We start from the raw sequence: 17,637 nt of genomic DNA, 5'->3' as shown, positions 1-17,637 counted from the left end.
TTAACTTCGCTGTGTTGTTCAAAGTTGAGTTTTCTTTTCAACCAGATTCTTTTTTTTAGTTAAATTTTGACTTCTGCTTTGCTTTACCTAAGGCCTACCCTGCCTTTTCTTTAAATCTAAGGTAAAGTTTTTGAAACTCGGGTCACTAGATTCTGGAATGGTTTAGAAGTTATTTTTTTCTAGTCTGTTGTGGTCCTAAACTTTAGACAGCCGGATCGTAATAGAAGAAGTCAAATGGCATTATCGTCACTGAATTCTAATACTTTACAGCTTTGCAGCATATTTGTTGCCACATGCTGTTTGGGTTGTTAAACCACCGCTAAAAATAATTTCGAATGAACTTGAAAAGATAATATTTAACCAAGATGGATAATCTTAAAAATCTCTTGTAGGACCTAAGTGTTTGATTCAAAATTTGCATGAAAATTTAAGAAGAGTTAATTTTTTGTTGTTCGTCAAAATTATGTTTTCTCGTCCCAATCGCTGCTCTTCCTGCTCAAAAGATCGTATTAATGTTGACTTTATGGATTTTTCCTTTTGCCCCCCCCCCCCCAACTTAGTGGATGAATATTAATTGCAGCCCCCAACGCACGTGAAATACTTTTAGATATTGGTTTACTATGTAATGACACGTGCACTGCAACTGGGGGCGATTAACGTATTGGGCTACAAACCGAAATGATCCAACTTTTTCTGTTAAATATATGTCAAATGTGTTAATGTGTTCAGTTTTTGTTCAATGAGGCGAAAACAAGGTAAATAATGTCATTAATCTCACTGGTTTATTTGTATGACTTTACTTGAAATTGCAAGTTTTAATTAACGGCATGCTTTACGCTTTATTAATTTGATTTTTCACATTTTTGCTTTAGTTTGTAGATATTTAGGCCAAGACGGTGGACGAGAGGTGTCGTAACTTTGTCTGCGAGCGCAAACTACTGAGCATATTTGATTTACACGATATAGTAGCATAGCGTTGTGGGAAAATGTGAACTTAGGTCAAACGTATTTTGCTTGATCTATTTAGTTTTCCGTCTGCCACTCTCAATTTTTCTACTTGGGTTAGGCCCGGAGGGTAATTCTTCTCTTAGGGCCTTACGGTTCACTAGACTCTAACTATGCAATTCACTGAGTGTTTTGGAGACATGAATTCATGGTGTGAAGGGCAGGTCTTAGAGTTCAGCCCCCTTCAACTCTCAATCCCCACCCCTGCACATCATTCTACCCTTAATTCAGCGAGGTTGCTCCCCCAGCGCCCCATGCGCTCCCCCTCCCCCGTTGTGCTCGCGCCATGCTAGGCTTAAGCTAGCTTAGGCTTAATTAGGCTTAAGCTAGCCTCCCTAAACCGTAGATAGCTACAGACAAAGCAAACCCTTCATAATTGGTTTGAGATTAAATCACCCGATTTTAGTTGGTTATGTTTTTTTAAAGTGGACAAAATACGTAATTTATGATCCCTTCATTGTAACTGGGGTCATTAAGTTATTAGTTTAGACTTCTATCTTTACATTGTAGTAGTAAAATTTTAAATGCGAGGGTATGTAAGTGTCTCGAAAGCACAAAAACGGCTTAGTCATAAATTGAGCGTAAATTGATATCAATTGCTTGTATAGTAGTAAATTTACAACTTTCAGAGAAAACTCTAATTTTTTTACATTAATTCTTCAAAAGCTTTGAGTTTTGAGTTTACCATGCTGGAGTTGCAGAAAAAAGATTGAAGATATAGACGCAAAGGCCTGCTTCAGTACCTTTGTCTGTAAATTTTTGCTATGCAAAGGATGTTTTTTCCGGCGGCGGTCAAGCAAGCCAAAAAATTTCAGGCATATCATGGATTGTCCCTGACGGGACGCTGGGCGCGCTTCGCATCGATAAACGTCCCGTGGCTTCCCGATTGCATCCCAGAGCGGATGAAAACAATGGTCCTTGATGTTCTCATGGCACATTGCAACGCTTGTGTAAAATTCCATGAGCAATCTTGCTGTTTATGGATACTGATATTTTCCCAAAATTAAAGTTTCATCGATAGCTTAATATCCTTTAAAATCTTGTGATAGTTTTTGAAGATAAACGCAATTTCAAATTGCTTTTAATATGAATTGTAATTGATTGGTCGAGGTTTGCGAAATGTAATCAACTCTCATCATTTGTACAATTCTTAGCATGTCCACATGAAGACGAAAAGATATAATTGGAATTGAGGGATTTCTCAACTAAACGAAAAAGACGTTTAAGAAAGAGTTTATTTCCAATGATTTCTAAACTGCTGATATGTTTTTTAACCAATTAGATCAAAATTATACAATTCAGAAACAGAGTATGTAGAATAGATGTTTCTCAGAATAGTGAGACAAAAAACTTAAAACCAGGCTAGGAGATTCTTCGATTATCAGAAATTGTTATTGTAGCATTTGCTACCAATCGGAATATCAATCCAGAATAAAAGCCTCACATTTCTTCCTCAATAACAACAATAAATCTATCGACGACTGGCATAAACAAACCAGACGACAATCAAAAATTGATTTGAAATACATTTCGCTCTCAATTTTTATTGACCTCTGATATCTTTAAATCGAAATAATTCAAAAAATCAGAAAATCGTGTTAATATTAATCTATATGGCGTTTTCCAGATGTTATATGATCTAAAGTGATTGAGCATAACTGAAGTGAAGGAAAAATGCTATTATCCATCGCAGATGTTCATTTGTAAGATGCTGTTTCCTAACAATAAAAACAACTTTGAATCATGCGTTATTGAAACGTCCGATTTTTGTTGTAAATGCGAACTCAATCTTTATCAAGACTCGAGATTCAAACTATTAGGACCTAAAAACTCCAACGTGTGTCCACATTTATAATAATTGAAAGGCACCGCATCCTAGTGGCAGGTCGACCTAAATTCTTATCGCTCGATCAAAGATGCCAATATCATTCATTCCAATGCAAACAGCTTGTGTCAGGTTTTACTAGTGCTCTTTCAAGGTCTTTTCATGTTGAAGTTGATACCTGTGCGCTAATGCCAGAATGCAGTTATCAAAACACGTTGCCGTTTATTGACTCAAAGTAGTCACAAGAACAAATTTGTTCACCACTAAGTGGAGGAAACAGATCTACTATGTTTGTTTGTGTTTGTTTATTTGTTCACATCTCTCTAATCCTGTTCAGTCATCCTCATCCTCCTCTTCCTCTTCCACGCCTTCTTCCTCCCCTCCTTCTTCACCCTGGGCAGCGGCCTTAGCAGCAGCCTCCTCCTCCGCACTTGGGTCATCCATCTCTTCTACTTCAGGGCCACTTGTATACTCACTGAACGCCACTGGCACCTGGAAAAACATTGAATTGAGGCCACGTGATCTATGTTTATTTTGACCTGGTGAGTCTTTGTGGCATGTTATTTGTTTCGGTTACATGACAAAATACCAAATGTGTCAAAATACACAATGTGTCAAAATACCCAATGTCATTATAGCCAATTTGTTCCCTTGGATCTTTTCGTTCATTAATCCGATAACAAATTAGCACTCAAAATTACAAGCATGTTTTCTCGCAATTTAGTTGATAGTGTAATCCCATGTTGTTGTGATGGTTTCATATCAAGTCCCACGGGCCGCTGAGGCATGGCCCGCAAGGCATATCAAAATGCACTAACTAAACATTATGCTAAATAATCGTTGATAGTTTCAACGTTAGAATAAAATACTGGGTATCTCCATCTACTCGATCTACTATGTATCTAATATTTCCATCTACTACATATTCCATCCACTGCTTAGTCGGAGGGCTTTGCATTTGATTGCTTAATTTTAACTTTTTTCTATGCTTTAGCGGTTGCCAATCTTTCCAAAATTTTGGTAATTATGACTGTTAAAGTTGTTAGGCCCAGTTTTTGCCGGCTCTACGAATCGAATTATTTTCAAAAATCAACAATAACATTTTGGTTGACAGTACAAAGCATAAATTTTATACAATTTTTAGGATATTATGGCTTCATAAATGTCTCTAGAAGTGTAATTTTGTTCAACTTATCTGTTAAAAGTCAATGAACAATATTTTGACCAATTTCAATCGAAATTTATTTCAGATTTGCTTTTAAAACGCATAATCTCAATTAATGCCTAACAAATGACAAACGGATGAACGTAAGAACTTGGAAATAGGATTTATTTCATTCATCAATAAAAATTACCTGAGGCGGAGTGTAGTTTTCAGATGCGTATTTATGTCCAAATCCGATGTAGAGGTTCTCGAACTTTCTGTCTTGTCCGTACGCATAAGCACCAGGCCACAAGTTTGATCTAACGAAAACTACTGAAAAGAATGGGACGCGTTCCGATGCACTCTTAATAGTCCACGGAGGCAGTTCGTCAATTATGGCATCCTCTGAAATCGGGGTAAGCAACGAGGGTCCAGTTTCGGGTTCCAGTTCGTCCATTTCTTCCTTTTCCTCCTCCTCTTCTTCGTCTTCAAAATCCTCTTCAGATTTCTGGTTTGGGTTCACAAATGAACATCTACCCTGTGGCAAGATGTACTGAACATGATGTGTCCAGTTAGTACCCTTGGGGTCTGCAAGTTCTTTGATTGGCATCGGTTCAAATTCCTGGTTCTCGATGTAGTGATCTTTGGCACCGTCATCTTCTTCCGCCTCCTCTTCTTCGTCGAAAGTGTAAAAGTTAGCTGGAGAAATTTGCGTCCCGGCTGAAATTCTTGCAATTTGCGCTCTTAAGTAATTCGCTTCTGTTCCAGGAAACGGAGGGTAGCTAACTATAGGTTTATCAAGGTGGCCTGTGAAGTATTTCTTAATCTTCCTCGCGTTAAAAACCTGGGCAGGAGTAACTGTGGGCAACTTAGTCCAGTTCTGACCAGGGTTATTGGTGACAAAGTAAGTATATTTGTTAGCTCCGGTTCCTTTGTCTTCTTTCGGAACAGGAGGAGGAGCTTTCCAGTCGTTCTTGGGAAGCACGTCTTCCTCTTCCCCTTCTGCATTTTCTTCATCTTTTTCTTCCTCCTCCTTTTCAGCTTCTTCTTGAACTTCCTCTTCCTCCTCCTCCTCTTCCCCTTCCCGATACTCCACCTCAGCTATGTAGTAATTCTTCTCAATTCCCAAAACTTTTCCCCAGAATCGACACTTTTGTAGAGGATGCGAATCAATTAACTGTTTCAGAGCAAGGCTGGTGAGAAAATACTCTTCTCTGCTGAGACCAATACCTGCCTGCTCAAACATATAAGCATTTTCCATCACATTTGGCAATGGACTCCCCATTTCTTCGTCAGTAACTTCCATGCCTCCCTCTTCATCTTCGCCACCAGTGAAGAGAGGTTTCAGTTCTTCCGATAATTTGGCCTGAAACACAATTTTCCTTTGCGCAATAAAACAAAAGTTTTTTTAAAAAACAAAACGCATAAAACGAATACTAAAAGACCTAACAATAGCTGAACAATGCTTATTAAATACAACTCGAGCGTTCAAAATAAACGATGACGAGGTACGTCGCCACGATTGGTTATATTTATATCTATATTAGGAATAAAGTTGGGATAGATGAGAAAGAAAACTGATAAAAATATTTGTTCGCTGTTTTTCTAAAGTAAGAAAAAATTTAGAAGCTGGAATTATTGTGTTTCAAAATTGAGTGCATATAACGTACTCTACGACTGTGATGATGAAGATCTGGTCTGCCAGATTCTCAACAAACAAACACAATACTTTGTGCGCTAAAAAAGGAAACTTAATCAATGTTTTAAAACGCGAAACACAGTTCCGTAACATAAAGCGAAAAAGAATACATCCTAAAAGCAGTAAAGCAAATCCTGAAACACGATTTCTTAAAATTGAGAGAAAACGTTTATAGACGGCCTTACGTAATTGAAAACCGGATTAAATTTAAATTGGGGTACAATTAATACGTTCGCAGAGATTTGTCCCAGAAACATAAAAAATAAAAAGTGATTTTTGAAATACTTGGCGCCAACATGAAAGCTTTGCGGAAAGCATTTTGATCATCGAAAGTTCAAACACATTTACTCGGAGTCAAAGCTACTTCTCTCTTCGGAAAATACTGTAATAATGGCAGTTAGTAACTCTCTGCTACAACAAACTGAAGCCACCCACTAAGCTGGGGGCTCAAAAGGAAAAGATTCGAGAAAGGTTACACTTAAATTTTTCAGTTGTTGCAGCAGAAAGTTGCTAACTGCCATTATTACAGTATTTTCCAAAGAGAGAAGTAACTTTGACTCCGAGTAAGTGTAATTGAACTTTCGATGATCAAAATGCTTTCCGAAAACCGTTAATGTTGGCGCCAAGTATTTCATAAAGATCACTTTTATTTTTTTGATCTTTTCTGTTTCTGCCCCCCCCCCAGCTCAGTGGGTGCACACTATTTGCACCCCCCACCTCCAGATGCACGAGCCATATTTTTACATACCAATTTACTTGGTAATGGCACGTGCTCTGTAACTGTAACTGGAGGGCGCATAATTTGCTGAGGGGGGCACAAATGGAAAAGATCCCCTTTCTCAAATAAGTGAGAATATAGTACGGAAATAATAAAATGAAACCTGCTGCAATCGCGGGCAAAATTTGCCGCAGTGATGAAAATTCACAGCCGTATCCATGTTCTTAGTTGATTTAAACATTGGGCCAATGAAATTGTTGAAAGTGGTTTTTGATTCAAAATCAAAACAGTCAATATATAGAAAAATGAAAGTTATGTTACGTAAAAAAGAAGGGATCTATTCTGCCCTCCCCTGCTCTGCCCCCCCCGAGCTTAGTGAACATAAATCTTTTATGACCCCAGGCGCACGTGCTATTTTCTCACATAGTAACGTGCTAATAACAACAATATAATTTGTAAGTGGGGGTCATGAAAACACTGGGGGTAGAAACAGAATAGATCCAAAAGAAGTAAAAGAGTGACATGGAACTGTAATCTGGTCTTCTGCACTTATTAGAAGTACAAAAACCTCTAAAATTATTAAATACAGTAAACAAAATTGTGGAAAGACGGGCAGTTGCTAGAGGTATTGAAAGAGAAAATTGCTAGATTGAAAAAGACAATTGCTGCACAGCATTTATTCACTGCCTATCCACTCTTTATCGTTTTGCCCATCCCATTTTATCATGTCTAGAATCGTGAAAACCTAATAAAATATTAAAAGTCTAATAACCTGCGTCAGCCATAAATCTTCAGGTTCTTTGCCGAACTTAGATAACTTCTGGTCTTTCACAGACAGGCTAAGGTCCTCAAAAATGTCAACCACGTGAGCTGGTCGTTCTTCCAGAACTTTAGTCAAAACTGCTGATATATGTTCGTAAAGGTTGATTCCTTGACCATTTCTGACTGACTTGAGGTAGCTTTGTGCGTCCTGGAAAATTTTTTCGCTTTCAGTAGGCATTGCAATCTGAAAACAAAATAACTGTCAATATTTCTTTGAAGCACGTTCTCAGTTTTCGTTAACAACGTATAGGAAACAGAACACGCCTTAAAACCATTACGTTATCTGCTACCTCGCCTTTTTAAGAGTATATTCAGAGGGCGAAACCGCAATGAATCTTCACGGTCATTTCGTATTGGCGATTTTGATAAAAACAAGAATATGATAAATTGAAGAACAAGATAAAGCAGTAGTAGTAGGACACTCTATAAGTAAAAAAGGACTCAATAAATCGAAATGTTGCTTCAATTTAGATCTGGGAACTTTGGGTATGCTTTCGATGAAAATGACACCATAAGAAACAATGCCTTTACACAGCCAAGCAATACGTATAAACAGATTAAACGTATTTCTCGACAAAGCGGTAGTTATTGGTTGCCAAGGTGTCATTAACAAAAAATGAAGCCTGAATTGAACCAATCAATAGTGTACAGATCGGAAATGCCGTACCTGGCTGCAATTACCGCTAAAATTTTCAAATGAGAAAGAGAAGGAAATTTGACTGGATTTTCAAAATTCGAGAGAGAGAGAGAGAGAGAGAGAGAGATGGATTTTCAAAATTTTTTAACAAGTATCATGTTTTCTCTTCAACAATTTTGCAAAACGAATTTTACAGATTTCGTCGCAAATGCCGGCGAATAAAGGTTATTAAGCAACGGTAGAATGTCAAAATGACTGCGGAATGTGGACTGATATCCGCGTGTACACTCTTGAAATGAAAGCACAAAAGGAAATGTTAGATTTCACTAGCGGTTTCTGTGCAGCCAAAGAAATTAAGAAGCAAATAGAAAGCTACGAGAAGGCCTCGGAAAAACTAGAAGTAACCCAGTCACTAGATAAGATGAAAGAGACAAACCAGTCCAGATCTAATGCAGTCCCAGCGAAGCTGAGCTTCGCCGAAGTTGTCAGCGGCGTAAATCAAGAACAGTTTAAACAGAAAAAGCGCTCAAAGAACCTGGTTCTTCTCGGGACAAAGCCTGACAGCGAGAACAATGAAGCATCTGACAATCGTATTGTTTCCGAAATTGCAGAATCCCTGAAAGTAAACATGAAATAAGAATTGGCAAACAAAATACAGAAGCAAACAGCTGCTTCGAATAAAGTGCGAGACAGAAAAAATGAAATGGGACCTAAAGAAAGCGAAGAGTTTAAAAGAAAACGAAAGATTCAAGTACGTATTTATACAACCTGATCTAACAAAAACCGAACGAGAAAATAGAAACATGGTGGCAGAACTAAAAGAGAAAAGACTGCTGAATCCTTCCACCAAGTACAAAATTAAAGGGAATCAAATCGTTGAAAACAAAGGATCGTGACCAACAATTTGTTTATGGAACGTGGAAGTTGCCAAAGGAATATTATCAACGTGCACAAGTGAAGCAATCGCATACGATATCTTACTAATAACAGAAACATTCAGTATAAACTCAGTTGAAACACCTTACATGCTTCTGCACAAAGGCAATAAAAAGCGGGAAGGGACGGCCGCAAAGCGACTTAGCAATTGCACTGAGTAAACAATTTAGAAACACATGCAATGTTCTTCATCAGAACAATAAATTATTAGCACTGCAGATCAAAGAATTCAGCCTAATTATAATTGTAGCATATTCTCCACCAAAAACCGATTTAGAGACAATATATCAGCCACTTACCGGAGCATTTCAAAGCTGTCAAGGCAGAGCACGTATGATCCTGGGCGGCGACTTCAATTGCAGACTCGACTCAACGGAAAGAGGCATTTTACTCTGCGAATTTTTAATTAATTGGAATCTTCATTGTGTTAGCGACAATGAAGAAGTAACATACGAATTCCATTGCGGTAAAAGTGTTATCGATTTTTTTTTCGTAAGCGAGGAACTCTTAGAACACTTTAACGAGATAAAAAAAAACAATTCATTCCTAACAAAGCGCAAGCCGGTTTCTTGCTGCTTTGATCTAAAACGCAGACATGATACAGCGGAAAGCAGAAAGAAGCAAATGCGTAAACTTGATGTTGAACAATTGAACGAACGAATGAAAAGCGTTCAAAAACCGCACCATAGCAACGCATTAGACACATCGTATGACGAATTCGCAAAGGCCATTCATGAATCAACAACCGTTCGGCCTGAAAGAAAATCACCGAAATGGTTCAAAAGAGAACTGTACCTATTGCATAAGCAGTTGAAAACCGGATATAGACAGAGACATAAAGCAGACTCTGATTATTTTAAAAACAAAAGAGCCTTTAAAAAACTTTGCAGAAAACAAAAAATGATGCATGAAATAGATCGCGAAAGTTTCATAATCAGAAAAGCGGAATCAGAAAGGCGAGACTTTTGGAAAATTCTGAAGTCAAAGAAAATTTTAGCAAAAGTATCCGGAATTACAATTCCAGCTTGGGAATCATATTTCGAAGGTCTATTTAAAGAGGAGGGCGAAATATCAGATGAGCTCTTAGACGAGCAAACTTTAGGAAACCACGATTATTGTTTTTCACACTGGAAATGTACCGGACATTTGAATGATCCAATAACACTGGAAGAAGTTACCGACGAAGCTTCAAAGTTAAAAGCTGGTAAAGCAGCGGGACCAGATGGAATAACAAACACTAGTATTAAATTAGGTTTTCAGTCAATGCAAAGGTACGTATTCCATTTACTTAACCTCTGCTTTGCGGAGCATAATGTACCACGAATTTGGAAGTTATCATATATTAAACCACTGTACAAAGGCAAAGGGAACAAAACAGAACCAAGCTCCTACAGAGGCATAATTCTGTTATCTTGCATGTACAAGTTGTTTACGGGTATCATTTACCAGCGTTTGCGAATATGGGTCGAGCGAAATCAAATTCTACCATCAAGTCAATATGGTTTCAGACGCAAACTGTCCACAATCGACGCAGTTTGGCACTTGAAAAAGCAATCAAGCATAACATCAGCTGCATTGGCAAATACTATGCCTGCTTCATTGACTACGAAAAAGCATTTGACTTCGTAAATAGGAACCTGCTGCTTACAAAACTTATAAAAATGGGAATCCACGGGATCATGCTACACGCAATACAATCAGTGCTAAAATGCAACTTCCAGCAGATCCTTGATGGAGAATTCTTGTCAAATGAGATTGAACAGAAAAGAGAATCAGGAATCAGGAGTACCACAAAGAGTACCACAGAAATCAGAAGTACCACAAGGAGACAAACTCTCACCACTTTTGTTTAGTTTATTCATAGCTGACTTATATTTTGAGTTGAAATGCAAGGCACTAGATGTTATATTTTACGCTGGTGACTTAGTACTTGGGAGCCATAGACAATGCCACCTACAACAAAATTTGAATAGTCTAAACACGTATTGCAGCAGAAATTAACTGAAAATTAATGTAAACAAGACAAAATGCATAAAATTTAGAAGAGGTGGCTGTTTAGCGTTCGCCAAAAAATTTTATATATCGAAAAGAGAAGTTGAATTTACTAACACCTTTTGTTATCTAGGTGTAATTTTTTCCAGCACGTTATCTCCCAGTCATCATCTAGAGCATCTAATGAACAAAGCTTATCAGTCAGTAGCTTCAATAAACCAAAACTAAATCTACAGAAGGTTAGCTTCAACTCAGCACAAAACCTCTTCAATTCAATCGTTTTTCCAGCTACAACTTACGGATTAGAGACGTACGTCGATGAACTTTTTGAAATCGCAAAAAAACAACATTATCGGAAAATAGAAGCCGTTTTTTGGAAAAGTTGGTGCGGAGTAAGCAAATACACATCAACCACATCGCTTTGAAACAAATTGATGTCTCATGATAAACATGGATTAAAAGACTGCCCGTCAAAACACAGGAGACTAATAGCCAAGTTCTATGCCAATGGACTGCACAATAGTTTTCGTTGTATGGAAGGTTGTTACCAATGGGAGAAAAACCTATGTGTGTGCAGATTTTGCAAAAGAACTCTTTTATCAACCGACCAAATTCTTTATTGTAGTCATTTTTTAAACTTGACACTTTTACAAAAGTTATATAAACTTTAAACAATTAAATTTAATATTTATTTTCTGAATCTGTAACAAATTTGGACAATTTGTCAGTGTGATCTGATGCTTAATTCAATCTTCTTCTTCTTCTTCTTCTTCTTCTTCTTTCCAAACTATGAATCAATATGGTTTTAAGTGTACAGACAAAATGGACTGCCGGAGAGTGATCGGCTTGTACTGGAAACGTTGGGCTCGGATAACCAAGTTCTGGTCAAATACGGACCTTATAAATCTTCTCTATGATGATGATTTTCTCCGTTTACAGTCAGCTAATGAGCCTAATAGACGTCCTTTTGCTCTTTTCTACATCAACGGTTTGCATCAACTTTTGTGTATTAGAAGTGATTGCTATGGCCCACCCGACCATCTGGACTGTGCCTGCAGGCTCTGCGAGGAGCCATTTGTCGAGAAATTAGAAATTTTACCTCCTGTGATGTGCTGCCCTCCCCAACATTCCAATAGTCTCAAGGGTGTTACGCATTTACCATGAAAACTCTGAAAACTTGGCTTGTTTTAGTTAAAGTGTATGTTTTAATCATAAAATGAATCTACACACGTGCTTTGTAATGAGTTGCTTTTGATCTTAGACGCTGCATACGACTATGTACATTGCATTTTGTTTTTCTTATGCTTTACACGTTGTATATGATTTTATACATTGGTTTTGTATCTTACGCTGTGTTCTTTTAAACTGTCTATATAGAGGTAATTCACTTCTTTCTCTCAAATGTACAGACGAATTATAATTTGTCAGTGTGATATGATGGTTAATTCAATCTTCTGCTTCGTTTCTTAGAAGAACTATTGCTTTTTTTGGAAGAGTTGGCAGATAAGACAGCTGAAAGCAGAAAAAACAAATGTGTAAATTCGACGTTGAAAAATTGAACAACGCATGAAAAGTGTTGAAAAAACACGCAGTAGCAACACAATGGACACATCGTATAACAAATTCTCCAAGGTTATTCATGAATTGGCAGCCGTTCTGCCTGAAAAAAAAAATCACAAAAATGTTTCAAAAGAGATCTGAACTTGTTGCATAAGCAGTTGAGGGCCGGATACAAAGAATTCTGAAATCAAAAATTTTTTAACAAAAGTATCCGGAATTACAACTCCAACTTAGAGACTATTTCGCGATCAACTAAAGCTGAGAGCGAAATATCAGATAAACAGTTAGACGAGCAATTCATGGAAAACCAAGATTTTCTTTCAAACGAATTGTACCGGACATTTGAATGATCCAATAACACTGGGATAAATTTATGAGGAAGATTTAAAGTTAAAAACCGTTAAAGCGGCGGGACCAGATGGAATAACGGAAACTTGTTATTAAATTAGATTTTCAGCAAATGCAATGATACGTATTCCATTTATTTAACCTCTGATTTGTGGAGCACAATGTACCCCGAATTTGGAGGTTATCTTATATGAAACAATTTTACAATGGCAAACAGAGCAAAACAGGACCAAGTTCCTACAGAGGCATTTACAATGTTGCATTTACAAGTTATTGACGGGTATCTTTTACCAGCGTTTGCGAACAAGGGTTGAGAGAAATCAAATTGTACCACCAAGCCAATATGGTTTACACGCAGTTTCGCACCTGAAAAAAGCAGTCAAGCATAACATCAGATGCAATGGAAAATACTAAGCCTGTTTCAATGACTACAAAAAAGCAGGGATTTTCCCACTATAGCCCCCAATGAAATTATAGCCCCCCATTATGGTATTTTTACCATGATTGGGGGAGGGGGCTACAGGTTACCTGACCACTAAGCTGGAGGGCTATAATGGAAAGACCCAAAAGCATTCGATTGCTTAAATAGGAACCTGCTGCTTACGAAACTGATAAAACGGGGGCTGCACGGGAACATGCTACACACATTACAATCAGTGCTAAACTGCAACTTCCAGCAGATCCTTGATGGAGAAGTCCTGTCAAATGAGATTGAACAGAAAAGAGGAAGAGCTCAAGGAGACAAACTCTCACCAATTTTAATTTTTCATAGCTGACTTATAATGTCAGTTGAAATGCAAGGGGCTAGACGTTATATTTTACTCTGATGACTTAGTACTTGGGAGCCATAGCCAATGCCAACTACAATACAGTTTAATTAATCTGAACACCCACTGTAGCAGGAGCTATTTGAAAATCATTGAAAACTAGACAAAATTCAGAAATGGTGGTCATTTAGCTGTCGAATAAAAATTCTATATATTTAAAAGAGAAATTGAAATTACTAACACCTTCTGTTATCTATTTGTAGTTTTTTCAAGCGCGTTATCCACCGGTCATCATTTAAAGCACCTAATGATTAAGATCTACCAGTCAATAGCTTCAATAAACCAAAAACTAAATCTGCAGAAAGTCAACTTCAACTCAGCTCAACAAATTTTCAATTCAATTGTTTTTCCGGCCTCAATTTACGGAATAGAGACGTACGTCAATGAACTTTTGAAATCGAAATAAAGCATTATCGAAGATTAGAAGCCGTTTTTTGGAACAGTTGGGGCGGAGTAAGCAAGAACACTTCAACCTAAACGCTTTTAAACAAGTTGCTGTTTCATTACAAACATGGATTAAAAGACAGCCCTCCAAAACACAGGAGAAAAATTGACAAGTTCTGTGCCAATGGACATCACAATAATTTTATTTGTAAGGAAGTTTGTTAGCAATGGGAAGAAAACCTATGTGTGTGCAGACTTTGCGAAAGAACTCTTTTATCAAACAGCCATATTATTTATGGTAGTCGATTTTTGAACTTGACCCCTTTACAAAAGATGTTCTGTAAACTCTTGAACAATTACATTTAAAGTTTGTTTTGATACCTCTAAATAATTTCCACAATTTGTCAGTGTGATCTGATGGTTAGTTTAATCTTCTTCTTCTTCATCCTCTAAGAATTAAAGGTCAGATCCCAATGACAAATTTACAAAAGGTTTTTTCAATTTCAACCATTTACAGTGTGTAAACTTCCTTTCCTTTATTTTAAAAAGCTTTCGAAGTGATGACAGTTTTAAGAATGAGGGGCAAAATAGTATATGACTATCAGATAAAATAGTTTTTCGCAAAATCTGCTGACGCACAAGTTTTACTCCCTTTTGTAACAGCCTTCCATGCAGCAGAAATAAATATGAAGAAAGATTCCATAAAACATTGCGATCACTCTTCTGTGTTCGGGGGACAATCCTTTAGCCCACGCAAAAAGAACATCAAATTTTCCTGAAAATTTCTTGTCAAAGTGTACTTGCTCTTTCCGCACCAGCTTTTCCAAAAAATTACTTCAATCTTGCGGTGGTGTTTTTTAATCTCTACCTCGATTAGATCGTCGGCGGAATTTTTGAGGCCATAGGTTGCGCGTGGGAAAACAATTGAATTGAACAGACGATTTACAGAACTGAAGCTGGTTTTCCGCATGTTGATTTTTTGATTAAAGTTTGCAACAGCTTGATGGTCTTTATTGACTAAGTGCTTTATTGACTATGTAAAAATTCAGTCTTGTTTGAAAAACTCAGAACAAAAATCATACCGAGGAATAAATTTGTTGTGTTGTCTGCAGGAAATGTTCAGCGAAATTTTTTATCAGCGTTTGCAGATGTGGACGGAAAAACGCGGTAAATTACTGCAAAGCGGCCTCATCCTTGAACGAAGCAATCAAAAAGAACTTAACCCAATGCGGAATGTTTTACGCATATTTTAATGATCACGAGAAAGCCTTCGATTTTATTGATGGAATTCGAACTACCTGAGTGTTTGCATCCAATGAATTTAGAAGAGGAGGTTGTCAAGCAAAATAGGTCAAACTTCTTCTATCAGGCAAAGCAATCGAGTACACAGAAACTATCTGTTATCTTGGAGTCATGTTTTCGTTTTTTAACAACCAAAAAACCACTTAAATCAATTAATTACTCAAAATCATCTAGAAGTTACAAATCTCGATCAAACATTCAACTTGCGGAAAACGAATTCTATTTAGTATGGTCGTCTGTTCAACTCAGCTTTGTTTCCGGCGGCAAACTACGGCATCAGCTTTACACCGACAATCTGTTTGAAATAGAGATAAAAAACAAATAAAAATATTCCGGAAAAGTTGCTGCGGAGTGAGTAAATAGACGTGAACCAAAACTATTGTGCAAAAATTGACTTTGTTTAAGCAGTAGAGGCTCAAAAACTCCCGAAAATGAAAAAAAAATTAAAAATTTGAACAGTTAAACCCCCTTACTGCGTTTTAAGCGCTAGCCAAACTTCAGCGCGAATGTAATTCATTAGGTCAAGCGTGAAATATTCAGGTCGAGATCAAGTTCACCCAGGTCGAGGTGTGCGTTAATGATCAGACAATTAAAAACGCACAGGGGGGGTAAAGTGCGTTTTTGATTACATGGACGAGCGTCATAATAAAGTCTGCCTACATGAACGAGCTTCCTAGTCAAAGTCTGCCTAAATTCTGATCATTAACGAGCTAAAGTCTGAACATTAACGAGCTAAATTCTGATCATTAACGAGCTAAAGTCTGACCATTAACGAGCTAAATTCTGATCATTAACGAGCTAAAGTCTGACCATTAACGAGCTAAAATCTGATCATTAACGAGCTAAATTCTGATCATCAACGAGCTAAAGGCTAATCATTAACGGGCTAAATTCTGATCATAAACGAGCTAAATTCTTATCATTAACGAGCAAAAGTATGTATAAAATGGCAATAACATTGTCGGAAATTTTCTCAAGTTGAACCAACGAACAACTTTTTGAGATTGTCCAGTATGTTTTTGGTGTGTTCCCCTCCTCCTTTTCTCAACCGGGCTGGGGACCGGCTACGGCGGAGTTACAAACAAACAACTATAGGAGAATTGAGCAGAGCACTAGAAAAAAACTAGGCTCAAAAAGCTCTCTCCAAAACAGACAACTTTATAAAATTTGCAACAGCAACAATTCTTTTTCTTCTACACTCTACTTACAAAGGGGATAGTCCATACCATGTTTGGTGCAATTTGGACAATTTCTTGACCCAATCAAAAATAACTATATTTAAAATTCGCTAATCGCGAAATTCGCAAATTTCCGTATGAAGAACTAACCTTTTTCCTAGACATGCAATAGCAAAAAAATTCTTTGTCTCCTAAACTCTACCTACACAGGTGATACTCCATACCGACTTTGATTCAATTTGGACAACTTCTTGACTCGAGATGGTACAGAACTTCTCAGAAACTTAAGGCACTCGAGATTTTTCAGTATATCCACTTTCTCAGAACGGCAACTAGCAAACAATCAGTGCTCAGAGAAATCGAACAATAAGACGAAATTCGGTTGTACATAAATTCGAATTAAAAAGTCCTACAGGATTAATACAACTGCGAGACGCAGTATTCATATACGGATCGAGCTCAAAAATTTGGGCCAAGCATTAAATCTAGTTGAACGATGAGTCATGGGCTGTTTGAGTTGGTATTTTCGGAGCACTTTTTGGTCGAGCATGCTCCTTTCATAAGTCGAGGTCTCAACCTGGGAAACACGGCCATAGGTAAGAGAAAAACGTGTGCGTCTGCAGATCTTACAAAAAACTATTTAATAGAAGATCATATTCTGTATAGCGCTTCTTCACATTTAAAAACGTCAACTCTTCAGTAATTTTACAAATACATAATTTAAATGAAAAATTCGCACTCTGTAAATGTTTTGCCATTGCAGATATAGTTTGTATTTTGCCAGTGGGATCTGACGTTCAACTTAATCTTTTTCTTCTTCCTATCTGAAAAAGTGGCAAACAGAATGTGAGCTGCCACGGAAAATTTTACGAAAATTTTTTTGACAACAAAATGGTATGTGACTTTCTTAATAGTAATCCGCCACAACAAGTTTTTGAATTACTTTTAAGTCCGTAGAAGAACTCTGAAGGTATAATATTTTTACGCGCATGCAAAAATTTTATATAGTAACGTGTTATGACAGTACGTTTAAAAATGACGGCATAAAAACACGGGTGAGGATAGAGGTAAAATCGATCCACGCAAAACATTTCTTGACCCCCCGTTGGGTCGTAATACAAAAAGTTTCGTGAGTTTTCGGATTTTGTTTTAGTGAAAATTGTCTCCCTAGTACTCACTTATCAGCATAAAATTTTATGTTCAGTCCCTTGCTTTCCAACCGAAAAGATGAATCTGCCACGAGCATGTTTAATATAACAG

The 17,637-nt window shown here is 37.3% G+C and overlaps 1 protein-coding gene across 1 annotated transcript; it reads right to left on the bottom strand.

Annotated features, from left to right (window-relative positions):
* Positions 1-2,226: 2,226 nt before the first annotated feature.
* LOC142342861 (radial spoke head protein 4 homolog A-like) lies at positions 2,227-7,416 on the bottom strand. Its single transcript, XM_075394495.1, has 3 exons — positions 7,164-7,416; positions 4,186-5,340; positions 2,227-3,322 (listed from the first exon to the last, which is right to left on the bottom strand). Exons 1-3 carry the CDS (start codon positions 7,389-7,391, stop codon positions 3,164-3,166), a joined length of 1,542 nt encoding a protein of 513 aa, XP_075250610.1. The 5' UTR covers positions 7,392-7,416; the 3' UTR covers positions 2,227-3,163.
* Between the last annotated feature and the right edge of the window lie 10,221 nt (positions 7,417-17,637).

The sequence above is a fragment of the Convolutriloba macropyga genome, chromosome 7 (assembly GCF_964194025.1).
Source record: "Convolutriloba macropyga chromosome 7, txConMacr16.3, whole genome shotgun sequence".
Taxonomy (NCBI): domain Eukaryota; kingdom Metazoa; phylum Xenacoelomorpha; order Acoela; family Convolutidae; genus Convolutriloba; species Convolutriloba macropyga.
Note: the sequence above shows the minus strand (reverse complement) of the source record. Positions and strands in the feature narration are given on the sequence as shown.

Bases quoted from the DNA above. Each gene is read 5' to 3' on its own strand.
- LOC142342861 (XM_075394495.1), bottom strand. From the start codon at position 7,391: ATGCCTACTGAAAGCGAAAAAATTTTCCAGGACGCACAAAGCTACCTC. The intron at 5,341-7,163 runs GTTATTAGACTT...ATTGTGTTTCAG, and splicing joins AAGATTTATGGCTGACGCAG to GCCAAATTATCGGAAGAACT. The intron at 3,323-4,185 runs GTAATTTTTATT...ATGTTTTTCCAG, and splicing joins AAAACTACACTCCGCCTCAG to GTGCCAGTGGCGTTCAGTGA.